The 19,642-nt window shown below is 38.5% G+C and overlaps 1 protein-coding gene across 3 annotated transcripts in view; it reads left to right on the top strand.

Moving 5' to 3' along the window:
- Positions 1-19,642, top strand: part of ptprfa (protein tyrosine phosphatase receptor type Fa) — a 490,757-nt gene that overhangs the window by 338,833 nt on the left and 132,282 nt on the right. For all 3 annotated transcript variants that reach the window (XM_066666356.1, XM_066666355.1, XM_066666354.1), the window contains one exon: positions 3,020-3,130. In XM_066666356.1, coding sequence (XP_066522453.1) covers positions 3,020-3,130 — 111 coding nt within the window. The remainder of the gene's footprint in view (positions 1-3,019; positions 3,131-19,642) is intronic.

The raw sequence follows: 19,642 nt of genomic DNA, 5'->3' as shown, positions 1-19,642 counted from the left end.
TTTTAGTTTTTCTTTTATCCAAGCCACGTGCTTCCATCAATCACAAACTGCATGATGAATGTTGCAGTAAAACTCTCCACAGTAACGCCACGCCGTACCATGCGAACGATCACAGGATTAACTGTCTGTCCAGAACTAAAACACTGTTTTCCACACTGTTTTGGGCTCTTCATTTGTCTTGAATGTTTTTTGCTCTGTGGAAATGTACATGTCAAAGAAGAAAACTGTGCTGAGCTGGAAGCAGGTGTGTTATTCTGAGAGAGGCTTGGTATCTCAGTATTGGAATGTGCAGTATTTTAAGGAAGGGTTTTGGTGCAAAGCCTGAATAGCACTCTCCTTGTAGGGCAGTTCCTAAAGATTGAGTGAGTGAGTGGCACGCAAGTGCAATGTGTTATTTTGCATCTCTAAAATACTGTGAAGACTTTGTCAACAGAATGAAAGCTATTCATAAAGTAACACTTGATAGTATTCTTACCATAAAATTACAGCATCAAAATCATTGTGAGCCTTCACTGACCTGTAATAGAGAGAATTGAGTCTCTTGTTGCTACTTTGGGCTCAGCACTACAGAAACTGCACTGTGTAACTTTAGAGAAGGGCAGGAAACATAACAAAACTCATCAAACTGAGATCAGTTCAAACCAAACAATATTTAACAACTGTCAAACAGTAGCACACTCAGAATCTTACTTCTAGGCTCAAGGCATTTTAACATTATGCAAATGAACCCATGAATGCTCCGCCCACAGAAGCCAGATCCAGAGGGTGATGGTACTTTAATCTGAGCGATTACAAACAATGTCTGTGATTTTAATCCAGTAGGAATATGCTGTGCCTGTAGTGGGCTGGGTTAGAGTTCAGGAGGAAATGATCATCCATGATACTCAGGATTCACAGCTCCCTCAGAAATGGTACAGTTTTAAAAACAAAGGTTCTACAAAGGGTTCTTTAAGTGATGCCATAGAAGAACCACTTTCGGTTCCAAAAAGAACCATAAGAAATGAGTGTAAATAATTTTTTAAAGGTCTTAAAATCCATAAATTGATCTTTACCCATTTAAACATATTGGCAACAATGGTTCTTTACGGAACTATAGGTGGTTCTTCTAAGGAATTGCTCAAATAACCCTTGGTAGCTACTTTAAGTGCAGTCCTGTTTAAATTATATTCGCAAATATTTTATAATTAATATATAAATAAATAAATGCATTATAAAAGACAATGTCACCTCTTCTGGATGGCAAACCAACCTCAAATATTTCTTATTTAGATGAACATCATCTGTATTACTCTCTGGACAAAGTTCTTTGTGAAGAGAATAGTTGCTTTTACACTTTTATTGAAAGCACCTTTCAAATCCAGGGTGTTTTCTGTCTTATTTGGGAAGTAATTGGGTACATTTAATGAGCCCCCATGACTCTTCCAGTGCCATTCTCTCTGATATTAACATGACATTATCGTTTATTGTTGGTTTGGATATTATTTTATTTTAATCTTGATGCTAAATGAATGTATCCCGTTAAAAATGGTAAATTCACTGTGGTAAAACTCATCCAGGTCATATATGGTGAAATGTGTTGGTTCATAGATACTGTAGCAAGATTGGACAAGCTTTACATAAAGCTGTCTAAACTGAACACTACACTATAATTGTTGTTTTATTAATTTATTTCATTTTTGTTCTATCAGTTGTGCAGTTGTGGGCGGAGCATGAACATTTGCGCCGAGAATTAGTTCGACCACTTAGAGACAATTTACTCTGCTGATGTTACGCACAATTATTCTGCATCTTTTAGCAGCGCAGCTCCTGCAGCATCTTCATTCGATTCATTCTCTTTAGATGATTGCATCTCACCCTCGTCACATTAGCAGCTCTCTGAGAAATAGTTTGAAGTGAAAGAGTGACTGTTAAAAGCCATTAGAGACAAGTGGAAAGCTTTTATTGATCAGCGTTATGTTCTTCACTTACAGCTTTAGCTTTGGCTTTAAAAAGGACAATGACCGATGACAATATCACTGCGGGATCACCAACGCCTTTTCATGTTTACTCTTTTTTTTTTGTTGCAGACGGATCCTTGTCGATGGCTCTATAAATAGTTGAATGGCAGTAATTTCTGCCCTTTGGAAAAGGCTTTGAGTGCATTTATCCTTGAGCCAGACAGCAGATCCAAACATTTCAGTCTGCTCAATGAGACAATAACGGACACAATAGTAGCAGATGCTGATCATTTTAACCTGCCAGATGACGTAGAATGTATAGTGTTTGCCTTGAGAGAGTACTACTTCCCCTTCCAATGCATTTCTTTGAATTCTACACAATTACTCCTGCGTTATTAAAATTACTTTATTAATAATCGAGCTCTTACAGTGTCCCAGCATATTTCCAAGTTAAATTTCCATAGTAAAATTTGAAAATCAGCTCAGATTTGAGATCTCGGCTTTATAGCTATGAATGATAATTACGTTTATCTAAATACCACTCACCACACAATGTCAATGGAGAGCTCAGCATGCCCTGAGGAGTACTCTATCAGCAAACTTAAGAAACACACTCTAACAATGTCTGTGTGTGCTACTTCAGGACAGAGTTGTTACAGAATTGGATTAGAGTCATTTAGTTTGATTCAGTGTTTTTTATGTTGATCTCAGCCCAAAATGATTATAACTACTACAGTCAAACTGGTGCCATCTCTGTAGGTTTGGAATATCAGCCCCATTTCAGTGAACTCTGTTAATATTTGGGATTAATTAGCTGCAATATTGCATTTTTAAGATACTACACCAATCAAAGCGTAACTTAAAGTTACAGTGTTAAGTATCCAGTGAGGTATAGGATCCGACCACTATGTCACATAGGTTTAGCTGCTGTTTCTAGTCGTTTAGAAAGTTGTTGTTTGAAGTTGTTGTGGCTGAAAGTTTGAGTCAGGGCATGAGTGTTGTCTTGTTTGGTGTGTGTGTGTGTGTGTTTATGTGTGTGTGTGTGTGTTTCCTCACTGTAACCTGCTGTGTCATATCTGCAGGTGCTTTACAGATAGAGAACAGCGAGGAGTCGGATCAAGGCAAGTACGAATGTGTGGCGATGAACAGCGCAGGAACTCGCTACTCCGCGCCAGCCAACCTTTACGTCAGAGGTAAGAGAGGTCAAAAGTCTAAATAACTGAAAATAACTCTAAATTAACTCCAAATAACTACCTCTGCTCCCAGCTCTAACAGCAGTGCCCAGGACCGGTGTCTCTCTCTCTGACTCTCTCTCTCTCTCTCTCTCTCTCTCTCTCTCTCTCTCTCTCTCTCTCTCTCTCTGTCTCTCTCTCACTTTTTTTCAGTAAATTTGAAAGGAATTATAACTCTAAATGAATATGATATGAATAGAAACATGACTCACTCCTTCACTCTGTAGGGAAGATGATTCCACTGCTGACATCTAACGTGTTCCTGGTGGTTTGTTGTTTGTTCTTTATTTGTGATTTGCTTTGTTCTATTTTGTTTTGCTTTGCCCAAGTTTTCGTGTAACTTTTTTTAAAATTTATTTTATTAATTTATTTATTTTAATGGTGTACTGACACTTAGCCGAGTTAAAACACACCATACGTTTTTCCCCCCTCCCCACTTCCCTGCTGACCTGTGCTCACACTGTGTTTTTACATTCCCGACACGAGCACACTTCATTATACACTGGCTTTTATTGTGAATAGATGTGCTTTGCACAGTGCAGTGGTGTTCAGGGTTATATTGTATGACTTTTTGGAGTTATATTTTTGTCAGTAACTCTCGCCACTCTCATAGAGTTATCAATTATGTGTCCTGCATATATACGTTTTTTTTTTTTTTACCAAATATTTCAGTAAATCTACCAGCATACCCTGCCCCAGCAGTAGGACCTGTATATATGTCTATGAGCAAACCAAAGTGATTCCTTTGCCACTAGTTTTGTGTACATTGAGTATTGGATCATCAAGTTCACAGTCCATGCCAGGGCACAGATGCGTACTATGCCAGAGTCCAAATAAATGATGACTTGACCCACTTCCTCAAGCCGGCTCAGACTTGACCTAGACTTTGGGAGTCAAAAATGCCTGTGCATGGATTGGACTGCAACAGTTTACACTGATATATTATTCATTTTACAAATATTGTAGTGCCTTATACTGCATAGTTCATACATATTAATTTTGAGTGAAGGTGGACTTATAGTTTTCTCTCAGTGCAGCACAAGAAAATAAGAAGTGTCTTATTTACACAGAGATGGAACTTTGAGTGAGGGTGGCAGCCGAGGAAGAGGCATAATATTTTGATTCATTTTGATTAATCATAATTTATTAATTGCAGCCATAACTGACAGTGTGACATGAATTACATTCCAGTTGGATTCCCAGTAAGAACATCTCCATGCCGTGTGGATTAGGAGTAGTCTATGATCGGCTGGAAAATGCGACATAAGGGAGGGTCCCATACAGGTGAGGTGAAGGTAGGAAGCATGTGAGGAAAAACGAGTGAGTACCGGTGATGGTCAATAATAAAAGAGTAAGGTACGGGCAGCTGATGGTCAGGTACAAGGTAAAATGAGAATGCAGGGGAGGTGTGGGTGTGGAACAGATTAGTTGAGGTTCAGTTACAGGTCAAATCACAGTAATGTACAGGTACAATTTGAATGGCGAGAGATAGAGGGTCATGTTCCAGTAAAGTGATGTTCAGGTACAGTTGAAATGAAGGGATAGCTGAGATATGGGTCAGGAGCAGGTAAGATTATGGTCAGATACAGGTGAAATGAGTCTGAAGGTGAATTATTGTAAAAAATAAACGCCAGTCACAGGTATAATAAAAGGACAGATACAGGTGAGTGTTTGCCACAAGAGAGGTGATGCTCAGGTGTGTGTGTGTGTGTGTGTGTGTGTGTGTGAAGCAGGCTGAGGCGTGCAGGATGTGTGTAGGCGGCTCCTGCCAGGCTGCTGGAGGATGAAGGTGAAGGTGGAAATTCCCCTGCGAACAGGATGAAGTTTCAAAGGGAATTCTGCTTTCACCTCTTCTATTTCAACTAGAGTTCACAGTGTGCTTCTCAGAGGAAATGAGTACAGCACTTCTGATCTCCAGTAACTCTATATGGGAGTGCGTTGTCAAGTGATTCTAAATTTCTCAGTGAGGTTACAGAATTTGATTGCTGGTTCAAGCCATTTAATCTACAGTAGGGGACTCTGGTACATAATCTACATTGATATAGCTCCTATCCATGCATGATCGTTGGCACGTAGGGTACACTGAATAGTTTGTATAAAATCTACATTGAATGGATGCCAGTGCCGTGTAAGCTTTGTTATGTATTGAGAACTAGGCTACAAACCAATGGTATATCATTTATAGTGTAAGGAATGCCATTGGAACACATTCATTCAATTTCTGTAACTGCTTCATTTGGTCCAGTGTCAGGTGCCTACCCGGAATCACTGGGCAAACGGCAGGAACACAACCTAGGTATGGCACTGGTCCATCAGAGGCCATCGCACATTAATACAATATGGACACTCTTGAATATCCACCTACTTATCTGTGTTTATGGATTGTGGGGAGAAACCCAAGTTCCCGGAGGAAACCCACAAAGACACAGGGAGAACAGACCAAACTCTAAGTATTGTGACACCCTGCCGCCCTGGAACATATTCACTGGCAAATATTCTGCACTGCACATGATGGAATTGGTAAATAATAATCATCGCTACATAATCGGCTTAATAAATATATTAAACGTGGGCCTAATCTACATTGGACAGATGCCATTAGGCTGTTATCATTGGCACATACTTTACATTGTCTAAGATGCCATTGGCACATAATTGCATTAGATTAGATACAACTGGTAAATAATCTAAATTGGACAAAATGTAAGTTACAATAACATGACAAAAGAGCAGGTGAATATTTTATATACAATTATATGTTAAATCCAAAAGCACTTATTTGTACACCTAATACATAGTGGGAGTGGCAGGGTGGTGCAGCAGGTAGTGTCGCTCTCACAGCTCCAGGGTCCTGGGGTTTGGGCCCTGCTCCGGGTGACTGTGAAGAGTTTGGTGTGTTCTCCCTGTGTCCACGTGGGTTTCTTCCGGGTCCTCCCATGGTCCAAAGACGCACGTTGGTAGGTGGATTGGTGACTCAAAGGTGTCCGTGTGAGTGTGTGTTGCCCTGCGAAGGACTGGTGCCCCCTCCAGTGTGTGTTTTCGCCTTGCGCCCAGTGATTCCGGGTAGGCTCTGGACCCTGAACTGGAGCGGTTGCAGACATTGATTAAATGAATAAAAACCTAGTGGAACATGCTCTGCAATGCAGTAGACTTCTTTGTTAAATTATACACATTGTAATAGATGCCGTTGGTTCATAATCTATATTGGACTTCATGGCCTTAATATACACACATTGATACAAAATGTACATTATAACTGATATCATTAATTAGTAATCACCTGAGCAGACAGCATTGGCACCTAATCAGGGTTAAATTCTAAGTACCATGATGAACACAGGAGGCTGTTATGAAAAGTGAAGAAATCATTGCCTGCTTCTTGTTTTGACCTAAAGGAAAAATGAGTAGCTACAGGATCCTCCACAAGTCGATGAAAAATGGAGACAGACAGCAGCACATTTCCATACATGAATAGATGGATGCGAGTGCTGTTTGTTTTCTGACCTTGGTGTGAATCTGATGAAAGTTGCAGATGAATATATAAGTGGGTTTATTTCTGAGGATGGTGCTTTTTTTTAAGAGTATGTGAGTGTCTGTTGATTTTGTGCCATCATGTAATGATGTATGGTTATTATAAGCGTGCATATGTGTGTGTGTGTGTGTCTCCTCTGCTGGTAAAAGGGAAAGGAAAATTTCACATGGCCTACATGCCCTTTTTCTCCTGATAAGAAAGTCTGAACGAGAAGCTCAAATAAAAGATGCAGAGAGATCATATCCGCCCCATCCTCTCTGGGGTCCGTTCCCTTTGATCTTAACTCAGACCACACACACACACATCTTCAGACGTGCCAGTGGAAGGAACACACACTCCGAGCCTTACCTTTTGATGAATGACATTAAATATATATTTATGAGTGTCTGTAATCAGGACCTTCTTCCTTATTTGTGACCTGTAGTATGTGTGTGTGTGTGTGTGTGTGTGTGTGGGTGGGTGGCCCCGGGTGGGTGGACTGAACCGAAAATGTGGCTCATCTGTTGCCAGTAATTTCTTTTTTTATTTCCATCTTTTCTATTTGCATGGCTCAGTCCTTTAGACCAAGGGCAAACATTCACTCAGCAGCAACAGTCTTCATTTGAGAGCATCTACATCTACAAGCATTTGTTTTAATACAAAAACAAATGCATTCACTGCCGTTGTATGCTTAGCTGATGTGTGCTTTTAGGTCCTTTACACCTTTATTTACTACACAAAACATGGGAATTTCTTTTTCATCCAAGAACTTATATTTACGTTTCGGCATAGCTGCTCGAGATGAGGGTAGGTACATGAGCTTTGCCTGATGTAAACAAGTACTACTGACGTGAAGACTGACCAATTAAATGTTTACAGAGAAGTTTATCAACCAATAACGGTAGCTCTAGAGTCAGACCGTCCAATCAGAAGATTTTAGGCTACTTCACCACGCACCCTTCTCACTCAAGCGAACCAATCGGAGTAGGGGAGGGTGGGACTAGTTTGTGAACGAAACGCTTCTTGAAGTTCTATGCAAGCTCTAGAAAAACAAAATCCCGGACGTTTGTGAAATTCCGCCCGGACTTTTTTTAAGTCTAACAAAGAGGACATGTCCGGGTAAAAGAGGACATGTCCGGGTAAAAGAGGACGTCTGGTCACCCTAGCTTACTGACTGACTGACATGTAATGTTGAAACGCGTATGCGTGAGCAGGAACTGTTAATTCAGCCGTATTTCACAGAGAGAACTTGTTAGTTCAACCATGTTTCGCATTCCAGTTCGTGAACTAAATTTAGAACTGTTCGGCTTTTCCCTGGACAAGTACTCTTTTTGGGACCTAAAAATTGTGTGTTCAAGGGGTTAGTGTTGAGAGCTGAATTGGGGACACACTCGCACTGCTTCAGCGCTGTACGTCCACCATCCACCGCTGTGAGCAGCTCAGTGTTTTACTGGAGCCAGGAACAGAAATATGTTGAACGTTGTTGAGGTAATATTTATCATAGTCTCTTCTTTATGTTTGGAGAATGTTTCTGTGACTCAGCCTTTGGTTTTCTACTATATATTTAACAAACAGAAATCATCTTGTCTGTTCCTAATACGACACGAATACACAGACACATCTCACCGTTACTGACTTTCTGACGAGTAAATTACATCTGCACAGCTTTTTGTTTAACTTTCACGAAAACAGACGAAAATCCCCGGATTATTAAAGTCAGAACACCAGAGCGAGGTGTTACTCAAAATAAACGAGGCTGTGAACTTGTTACAGCACTGTTTTATCAGTCGGATGCTTATAGAAATGTAAGTCAGTAATAAATATCTAGTTCCCAACGATGCCTTGTTCCTTTATCAAGTGTAGATTACTTGTTTGATAAAATGATAAGGTGCTTGGTTTTTAGAAATGTTCAAACATTTTAAAATTGTATCTTGTTGCTTTCTGCTAAATGAGTTGCTTTACTGTCATCTCAACACAGTGCTTCAGTTTTGTAGCTTTGTATCAACAGAAAATAACAGGCTTTCCATGATCACACTGTCAGCAACTGACAAGATAAACCATTTTTATAGTTTATTATTTGTTATTATTGTAAACAAAGACATTGATATGAAGCACCAAAGCTTCTCCAGACCTTCCAATGACAAGGGTATGTATTTTGGGCATTTCCTGTTTTTGAAGTTTACTGCTTCTTTAAATAATGTTCTTTTAATTATTTCTTGTTTTAATTCCCTTTTCTCTTAATTGCACCAAGAGAAGGGTGAGGCTGTGACCCAATTTCGTTGAATAAGTAAAATGTTCAATGACAGTAAGAGTTCATTTCAAAGCCAGAAACACTTCTGTGACAATGGCTAATGGCAGTCTGGCTAAACTTGGCTTGCCTAATTTCTCTTTGCTCTTGATTTATAAAGCACCTTTCATACAAGGGCATTTCAAAGTACAGTGGAACGTCTACTTACGAACGCCTATACTAACAAACTTTCCAAAATACGAACCGGGCATTTGAATATTTTTTGCCTCCACCAACGAACCACGACTCTAGAAACGAACCCAAGCCTCCGCCGAGCTGGCGGCTGGAAATAGCCACTGACCCCAATAGGCGAGTCTCCCAGCGCCCAGACTTGAGTGAGCTTTTAAGATGAGCAAATTGTAGCTTTAGCAATTTAGCATTAGTGTAAATAGCAGACATCAAAATTTGTGCAAAGTTAAGCCGTATCTATGCTTCGTCTCCCCACATTCACCGCCTACTCTCCGTTATTCCTCCCACCCCCACCTCCCGTCATACAGCAAGGGCCTGTGTTACTCCTCCAGTCGTCACGTCTTCAAGGTAGCAATATGTAACCACTTAAAACTTTTTTTATTTCTTTTTTATTACTGTTTCCACTGTATTTCTTCTTTATTTTTAGTAATGTATTTTTTTTTTACTAATTTGAGAGTGTTGTAAACATATATCAGTGCAAAAAGGGTGACTTAGGGGTGGGAGCTGGAACGCATTAATTGCTTTTCCATTATTTTAAATGGGGAAAATTGACTCGAGAAACTAACTTTTCTACTTACGAACCGGGTCACGGAACGGATCAAGTTTATAGGTAGAGGTTCCACTGTACTTATTTCATTCAAAACCTTTTTTTTTTTTTTTTTTTTTTTTTTGGACATTACTACAAAATGGCGCACTATACAGTGAAGTAGGCACAATATATATCTGAGGCTATAGGAATTATGTGTCTGTCTGTAATATAGTATTGTAATAGATGCAGGGTTTTACGTTTGTTTATTTATTTATTTTATTATTAAATATTTTTTTCCCATTTTTATTTATTTGAGAGTGTTGTTATAGCAATATTCAAACAATGTCTTTCAGATTTTTAAATCTGACTGCCGTAGCCATTTATAAATTTAACAAAAGATCCAACAAATGAAAGCTAGGGTGTCCCCAAACTTTGATGGCAGAGTTTACTTAACTTCCCCAGTGATTGAGTCTCTATATTGTTTTCTTTTACTGCACCACAGTATCTATGTACTTCTGCAGTGTTTTTCCCAAGATTGAGTTCATTATGTTCTTTCTTGTTCTTGTTTGAACTCGTCTAACCCCCTCTCTCTACAGGTGTGTAACATTTATACGCTGCTATTCTGACACACACTCAAGTCTCAGGGCTCAGCAGCGTAGTGTGTGGGCTGCCGGTGTGTGTGTTGGGGGGTGTCCTTCCTCTCCTCTTCTCTCATCTGTTGTTTCTTCTCTTTCTCTTTAGTCTCTCTGTGCCACAGTTTCAGCATTCTCAGCTGCATGAGAAATTGTGTGTGTGTATGTGTGTGTGTGTGATTGTACACTGCTGTTCAAAAGTTTGACATCACCATATTCAGTATGGTGTTATATTGTTAAAGTTCTTATATAGGCACTGTTCCTGGCTCATGCCCAATGATTAAGGGTAAGCAACGTGACGGTGAACAGAGTTTTTTAAAGAGAAACAGAGAAATTTAAAGTGCAACCAACATAGGTTTAAATCTGAAAGTATGCAGATATACCTCAGCTGTTATTTTGGACAAAAAATGTAACTTTTAAACAGTAGTGTGTGTGTGTTTGTGTGTGTGTGTGGAGAGTTTCTTCACCTGCAGGGTATAACTGGACATATACACTCACTGTATATGGGATTTCTCATTCCACAAATGCTTATCCTGATGCATAAAACACCCCAGTGTGATTCAAACACTGTCATCCTCATGTGCCTTACCATGGTGAAACCATTTGGTCACCATGACGACTCCTACCTCCACAGTGCATATGTCATTGCTTATGCTGATGATGTGTGTTTGTTCATCTGTTTCACTGTGCTCTCAGTGTTTATGTGCTTTTCTTGGGTGCGTGTGTGTGTATGTGTGTGTGTGTGTGTGCGTGTGTGTGTGTGCGTGTGTGTGTGTGCGTGTGTGTGTGTGTGCGTGTGTGTGTGTGTGTGTGTGTGTGTGTGTGTGTGTGTGTGTTTGTGTGTGTGTGTGTGTGTGTGTGTGTGTGTGAACGGATGAGCAGGATATAAAGTAATCTCAGTTTGTCTAGACTGGCATCCTGTGACCAGACAGGATTAGAAAACTGTTTAAATAGTGACACGGAGATCGATTCATGCGTATTATATTCAGATTACCACACAATTAGAGAGTAGTTAGTGAGAAGAAGTGTGTGGGTGTGTCTGTGAGAGGAAGTTTAATTAATAGTAAGCCATGTTGTATTTAAACAATGTTATTAATGTTTTTACTTTGGGCTTTTAAAGAAGATTAGTTAATATTATACAGGTAAATGCCAGTATTTTAATGGCATAATATTTGTCTGCTTAATCTTAATGTATAATCTGTGTAACCTATATAGTTATCACAGGCAATAACATTTATTTCACTGTATTTAGAAAAGAATAGAAATCCTGCTGGCTTTTGCACTTATAATACAAACTAAAGCCCAATGAATTACCCATATAACTATTGAACACTTTAAACGAACAGTAGGTTGTACTGTTAAAATCACCTGTACTTCACCTGTACTAGAACCTTTTAAAGGCTTAAAAGTACATCACTCGATCTGTATCTGTTTAAACATATTAGCCAACAAAGGTTCTTTGTATATCCAAACGTGTTCTTCTATGGCATCACACACCTTTCCTTTTTGGAGTGTGGAGTAATAGGGCAAACACATTTAGGAAGACCTGGAGTGGCTTTTGTGATCCAAAACTAATCACCTAACATTAGTGCCTGACTTCACATATTCTGTTGTTGCTGAATGCCGTCCAAAGTCCACAAAAATGTTCCACTTTCTATAGTAAAGCCTTCCCAGAAGAGTAGAAGCTGCTATTGTACAAAGGGCAGATCAATACTTTAATAGTGCCATTCAGTAGTTATTCAACTTTAAAACTAAAATACTCAACTCAGTTAAAAATCATTTTCTGTGTATTTCCCATAATTTTCTCTAAGATTTTCTGGTATCCATGGTGATCAGTCAACACTTCAAACCTCACCTACTTCAATACAAATCCTTCCTCATGGAAAAATAGTTCCTTCTCTGATTACCAGTAGTCTTATTATACAGTTTACCAACTAAATTAACAAATATATTGAAAGAAGTTTATCCACTGGCACCCCCCCACACACACACACACACACCCCAAGTAAATAAAGCACTGAATAAATAAATAAATAAAACATAGATACAACAAAGAGTATAAATATGCTTTTTTTCGCAAACTTTTATTTTGAAAATGCACTTTGGCATTGAGTCAGAGAAGATGGGTCTTTCAGCCTTTGTTAAGACACGTTTAAATATAAAGCTGCTCCAATCATCAGCTTCACTGGCCTCCGATTCGCCTTGTCAGAGTCTGGTTTATAAAGTTTGTATTTACCAGCTCTGGGCTTGAAGTCAGTAACGAGAGCACAACAGATAACAATGACGGTTAATTACAATTTTCAAAGCAGCTTGTATATAACTGTTAGGGAGGATCTGAGAGTCAGTTAACGTTAATATTAGCTGTGTTCAGGTTGTGAGGAAGCGCTCTAAACATACTGCAAGTTAACGTTAGTCTCTGGCCATGTCCCAAACTTCACACTGCTGCACATATATATACACACACACACACACACACACACACACACACTACACTTAACAGTGCTTTCTGTAGTGTAGTTTTTAAAGTTCCATAGAGTGTGGTTTTGGACACAGCCTCACGCTCTAATGTTAATGTTAATCAAATGCTGTTCCACATCATTATAAATGCAGTATTTTACTGCCTTATGTACATAGGAATCAGCTTATAGCGATGTAATATTTTGGGTATATGTGGGCTTTTACTCAGCAAATATGTCCGCCCCAATATCAAACTCATTCCTACGCCTATGACTTGATAGTAAACAAACACTAATTTTGAGTACTGCCCCTTGCTTTATATTTGGAGTCATAAGGATTTCAGTTTTTTCTAAGACAGGGGAAATAGGTTTTATTGTTTCTGTTATTAATAACCATACACTACAGGTAGTGTGAGTGTGTGTGTGTGTGTGTGTGTGTCTGTGTCTGTCTGCCGTTCACCTGTATATCTCCTCATGTTCTTGTGGCTGGTTTCTTGTATGGATAAGCAGAATATTTGCCTGTTTCACTCTCTCTGTTTCTCCTTGTCTTCTTGCTTTTCTTTGTCCTTCTTGCGCTTCTGTTCTCTCTCTCTCTCTCTGTTTCCCTTTTTCCCCCTCCATCTCCATCGCACCCTGCCATCCAAAAATCACTCCACACCCCACTCTCAGACCAGCGGGAAGGTGGGTTCTTTTCTTCGTATTTCTCTCTCTGTTTCTCTCTCTCTTAATGGAGAGAGCCCATGGATCAGAGCCCCAGCGGTTTTGCCCCAGCTCCTCTCTTCCTGCCCCACCTAAATCTGCCCAAGTTGTATTTCTGCCCAGTGTTGTGGTACTCGTCTCCCTGTTCTGCATGCTGCGGTTATTGTGAGGTCATGCTTTGCCTGCTTCTTCAGTGCCAGAGATTGTATTAAACCCACTATCATATTTTGCATCATTCATTTTCTTTTGAAGGTTTTTCTTGTTTTTATATTTAAATATATTATTTGTATACATCATGCACATCATCCTTTACCTTTACTGATTCCTGACAAGAAATGACAAGGTGTTACAGCAGCCCTTTGTGGTTTTCTAAGGAATAAGAAGCACACAAAGAACACACATTCGTTTATGCAGTTAATGTTTATTTGCTGAATTTACTACATTTATTTTTTTCACCATATAAATATAAATTGTGCAGTAAATAGTGTAATATAGAAGTGTGTTTTAGTGTATATAGGTGTGTAATTCCCTGTATTGGCTTGTGTACATTTTTATCTTTAGGATACCTATTTCTTCTATTAGATGAGTATACCAGGAGTTTTGACCAGAAGAGACCACAGTACTACAATTTTATATCATGCAATACAGAATATAAACTATTTGACAGTTAATAAATTTGCATTAATTATAATAAAATAATAATAATAACAGTAATAATAATAATAAAGTAAAGAAAACATAACAGCTGAAAAGGTACACTTTATTTTTTGTCTCTATACTAATTCTATAACATATAAACTAATGTACAAATGTTATGAAATATTACGTGTCACACTACAATATCTTTCTAGAATAATAAAGATGGTTTTATATAGGTACCATCCAGATTTAGACTGAATGTTGTACAGAGAATTGGATGACACTTTACAATAAGGGTACATTAATTAATGGTAATTACAAGTGTTTTAAGTAAAAAGACAAAGTGCAAAGTGTTACTAAACCATTGTTACCTCACAGTTAATCATTAATTAATGACAGAATCAAAACATTATTTAGGTTTTTATAAAATCCCAGAACAATGTGAGTTAATGCTAGTTTGTGTTTTTTTCTCATGAATTAATGTTTCATTGTGACGTTACTTAACCAATAGGACGGCTTAGTACTGTCTAAACTATCTTGAATTATGTATCCATATTTAAAACTGTTACCAAGACATGTACAAAGAAAAAGCGCAAACATGAATATAACAGAACTGTTAGATGTGCAGTGTAAGTAATGAACACCAAGGTTTGGTAATAAGTGGTTACAGGGTTTAGCTTTGATAGTTGACGGCACTAAAATCCGACTCACCTTTATGTTGCGCCTCTTGTAGATGGTCTTTCCAGAGTAGCCTTTAATTACGAGTAAAGGCCTTTTTTTCCCTCTATTGATTATAGAGCTCTTAAAATGTGAAGGTATTTATTTGACTTCTGAAAATGTTGTGGTCTGTATGTAGCATCTCCTAAAAGTAAACACCTGGACTTGACTTATTGATGTATAATTTACTCTAGACAGCCATACACCATTAAATATTAAGGGTTCTGTATAATACCTACATAATTTAGGACTCGCAACAGTAGTTATATGTAAAATATTGGAATACTCATAACAAATAATGGGTTTTGTTGATGTATAAGTGGAAAAGTGCACATTTGCATATAACTGTGTGTACCACCACTAACCATGATAGAGAATTTGCATAAGCATGAGACTATAATAATATTTTATTATTGTGGATATAATATAAATTTGTAGAAGAAAAGATGGATTATTCATATTCTTTAGTAAAGATGATATATACTGCGATTAGAACAAAAAGAACCATTTGAATACATAAATGGCGCTTCACAGACAGGGTTTATGTTCTGCTCTGTGGTGATGGAAGGAGAAAATATGCTTTTAAAGGGTTTTAAAGACACTTTTATAATCACAAAATAAATCTTCCCCTGTTGGCAACGAAGCCAAAGCACCATTGATGATCCTCAAGTGTCTTTAGGTGTAATGTAGAACCCTGCTTTCAGAGGGTGTAAAAGACCCTTGTGGAGGCAGGTGAAACAAACTTGAATGTGTAATGAATCATATAAGCATTCAAAAGCTTCTTAATTTGTTTTGGTTTTTAAATAAAACCAGCGTGTTTACTAAAGAACATGTGCCGAATCACTTTTTAAAGAGTGTTAATTGTATCACTGCAAAGCTCTCACACTCAAGGTCACACTACAAAAACTGGAATTCAGCTTGAGCTTGTGAGTCCAAATTGCAGTGTGTGGATTTGCCCTCCCTCTCTCTCCCTCTCTCTCTCTCTCTCTCTCTCTGTCTCACCAGTATTTGAGAGGGTTTGTGCTGTTATCCTGAGAGTTACAGACTCGGAGCCTGTTCAGTTCAGGAGAATTAAAGCTGGTTAATGCAGCTTTGATTGTTTATTTTGGAAGGAGACTTTTCAGCTCTGGCTCCAGCTTCACTGTGGAGAACAATGCAGGGACGTGTTTGTAGAGACAGACTCTCTCCATCTCAATCTCAGTCTCTCTCTCTCTCTCTCTCTCTCTCTCTCTCACACACACACAGACACTCTCTTTGCTCTCTGCACTTTGCTTAAGGGGAAATAATTCATTTCCCAAACAATTACAATCGACCCTCCATGATAAACTTTAGATTTTGCTACAGCTTTTACAGTTCATGCACTGGTTAAAAGGCCTGAGTTATGGGCCCCATTACATACCATTTGCTCCTCTGTGCATGTAATCCATAGAAATTTGCAAGTTGCTAAAATGTAGCCAATATTCTAGCTCCTAGTACTGTTATTTTCATTTCACAAAACCCAGTGACTGAACACTACCTGTACCCGTTTTAGCCTGAGCTGCTTTTTAAATGAGGTGCAGCACAGGGCAGACAATCAGAACTGAGCTTATGCGAAGCTACATTAAGAAACCCTGTCTGTTTAAGTCTTAGGTATAAATGGGAGACTGGAAGCTATGAATTGAAATATATCTAATATTTATGGTACGTACACATGGGTGGAAAAGTAAAATATAAAAACGCGTGAACATGAGCCCTTTAACTTCAAAATTAGCTCAAACTTTGAGTGAGTAAAATGATTTAATGAATGCGCCTTTCCATAAAACAATCAATATATGATAGAACCTATAAGGTAAAGAGTTTAATATTAAGATACTTAAGAGTACACAACAAAATAAAGATGTTAAAATAAACATCTGTATATAGGTAAAGAGGATCATATAACTAAGGAAAATGTGCAAATATATAAGGGTTAAGAATAGAGACCTAAACAGAAAAGCTATAGAGAGAGAATGCTGTAATACAGCTACAGAAAATGTACAAGGAATTGTATATCAGACTGTTTGTGTGCATAAGTGAATAGTTCCATGTAAATTTCAGTGTACAAACAAGCACAAACTCATATGTCATGTAGCTCTAGTGCGAAACCGAAGAAGCCAGCTTCACACACAAAACCATGCCTTTGGCTGATCCATTATACCTAGAAAACAGCTTCAAATGGCATAAATGAGATTTTAAGGCGCTTCTATCCATCACTGCAGACCAGGGGGGTTATAACAAGTCCTTTTAGAGCGGCTTTGCATGTGGCTTCTCTCTTTCAGAAGCAGAGGGCCTGAATCAAGGCCTGCTTTGCTGTGTTCGTTGAGGAATGGCTTTCCAATCAATGCTACTTTTCGAGAGAAAGCCAATCAGAGTTTCATTTGTATTGATCAGACCAGGGCCAGAATTGGATTCCTCACACTGCCCTGTACATTAATGGATAGTTTTGCTTTGTTTATTTATTTTTTATTTTTTCACCTATTTATTTGTCCACTGGTCACAGGAGCATGCTCTGGTGCCTGTGGCTTGATGCTGCTCTGCTGCCTGCATGCGCTGCTAGCTGACACACTCATGGAAAGGCATGTGAGTGTGTGTGCCTGTGTTTGAAATAGAGCATTTCATGGATAGAAATGTTAAAACATTAGCATAAATAAAAAAACAACATTAATGTTAAGGTTAGGGCTTAGAACGTTTTAATTACACATAGATACTTTAATATAGTTGTTTTATCTACATAAAAGTCACATGTCTAATCAGTCATTTGTGGCATAAATACACAACAAACACTACCCTTTAAATGGTTTAACAATTACATGATGGATTCATGAAATCACTCATTCACATAAACACATTCACTCACTCTCTCACCCACATACTCACTCACTCATTAACTTATGGTTAGGAATTGCACTACAATTTAAAAATAAATCCAAATTTGTAATGAATATTACTGTAAAATCTGTTCTATAGTCATTGTCTTAACTTTATTTATCAAGAACATAATGTAATGAGCAACTGGAGACATGTCATTATTAAATAAGCATTTATACAGTTTAATACATCTATCCCATAGGGATATATACAATATAGGTCTCTAAATATGACCCCATGTCCCGACAAGGTATGAAAACAAACACATGCATGACTGTCTATGTGCCTAATTACTATGTGTATGGAGCACCTCTGCCTCCAGCTTCAGGAATTATACCCCTGTTGCCTCTCTGCATCTTTCTTTTCCTCTCTAATCTTTCTCTCTCTCTCTGTCTCTCTCCTCACCTCCTCCCCCCCTCCTCTCATACCCCATGGCATGCCTGCAAGACCAGTGTGTGTTTGTCTGTGTCTGTCTGTCTGCATTTCTAACAGCTTCACACACAACTAACTCTCCCAGAGCTCAATAAAAGATGGGATTGCAGACTAGTACCTGGTTTGGCCAACTTCAAAACACTTCCACTACTACTGCTGGGGCTCAACAGTGATTTATCCATGCTCCGGCCCACAACTGCATTTTTTTTCGTAGTTACCCTTGCTAGGTTGGACAAGCTTTACAGAGCAGTGTGCAAAAATGCCGTATGATGTAATGAAAAATTGTGTTAGAAAGTGCTCAGTGGATGCACAGCAGAGGCTATTCAAGAACATATTTATAGGCTGAGCTTGGACAAGTCAGTTAATCTCAACCATCATAGTGATCATCTTTCATGTTCATGGTGTCCACAGGTAACCTCTCGCTCTGTGTTCTAATGACTAAAATGAACTAACATGTTTTATTCTACTGAGCGGCTACAGCACGCTGATACTGTTTCTACAAGATGTGTATTTAACTCTCTAACACAGTGGTTCTCAAACTTTTTAGGCCAAGTACCACCCATTATCAAACCAAAACCTCCAAGTACCACCTATGACTTTTACCATAGAAACCTGTGCGCCCCGGTTCTTCCTCTGTACTGGGGGCATGAGCCAAAGTCTTGCTTGAATTTTTGTATGTTTTTGTTGCTTTTTATTTACTTGAAATTTGCATGTCTAACACAAAATTATCTAAAGTAATTACTAAAAATTATAGAGAGAATACAAACAACTAGGCATAAACGGAATATTTTAAACACAATTATACATTTATGAGAACGTATAAAATTTATGGGCAATAAGCATTTTGAAAGTAACAAAAAACAAGAAGAGGTCAATTTAATATCTGTTATGTGCTGTAATAGGCTGCGCTTGTAGCAGTAGGTGAAGGAGGGCTGGCGCTTTGTTAAACAGTGTTTTTTAGGCTGCAATGATGTGAAGAATAGCCACGTTTTCCTTCAGCCGAGTGTTTTCTTCGAGTTGGTCTTCAGGGGAACAGAATTCTCGCTTAGTTTTTCTCTATTTTTGCCTTTGGATTTAGTCCTTGTGGGCTTCGGAGTATTTCTCGGGCTTGGTCTCGGATTGTTTTTCTTGTTTTTTGCTTTGCCCTTTTTATAATAAAATGCTAATTGCTCACGTAGGTCTCAAGCCTTTGCTTGTGTCCATTAAGCAAATGAAACTGGGCTTTCTTTTTCACAGATTTCTCAAAAAACGGGGGGATCGTGTTCCCTCCCTGGGAAACAAAAGTGGAGGAATGCTTAATACAGAAATAAATTCCTTAATTAAGTAGTAAATTTTTCGAGGTCATTTGGCGTACCACCTCTTGCTGCTTCATGTGCCACTAGTGGTAGGCGTACCACAGTTTGAGAACCACTGCTCTAACCCACTGACCCAGTAACTCAGTCTGTGTTTTACTACCACTCTGAGCGTCTGACATTGATCAGAGATTATCAAAACTT

This window comes from Hoplias malabaricus, chromosome 3 (assembly GCF_029633855.1).
Source record: "Hoplias malabaricus isolate fHopMal1 chromosome 3, fHopMal1.hap1, whole genome shotgun sequence".
Classification (NCBI taxonomy): domain Eukaryota; kingdom Metazoa; phylum Chordata; class Actinopteri; order Characiformes; family Erythrinidae; genus Hoplias; species Hoplias malabaricus.
This window is presented reverse-complemented; position numbering and strand designations above follow the sequence as displayed.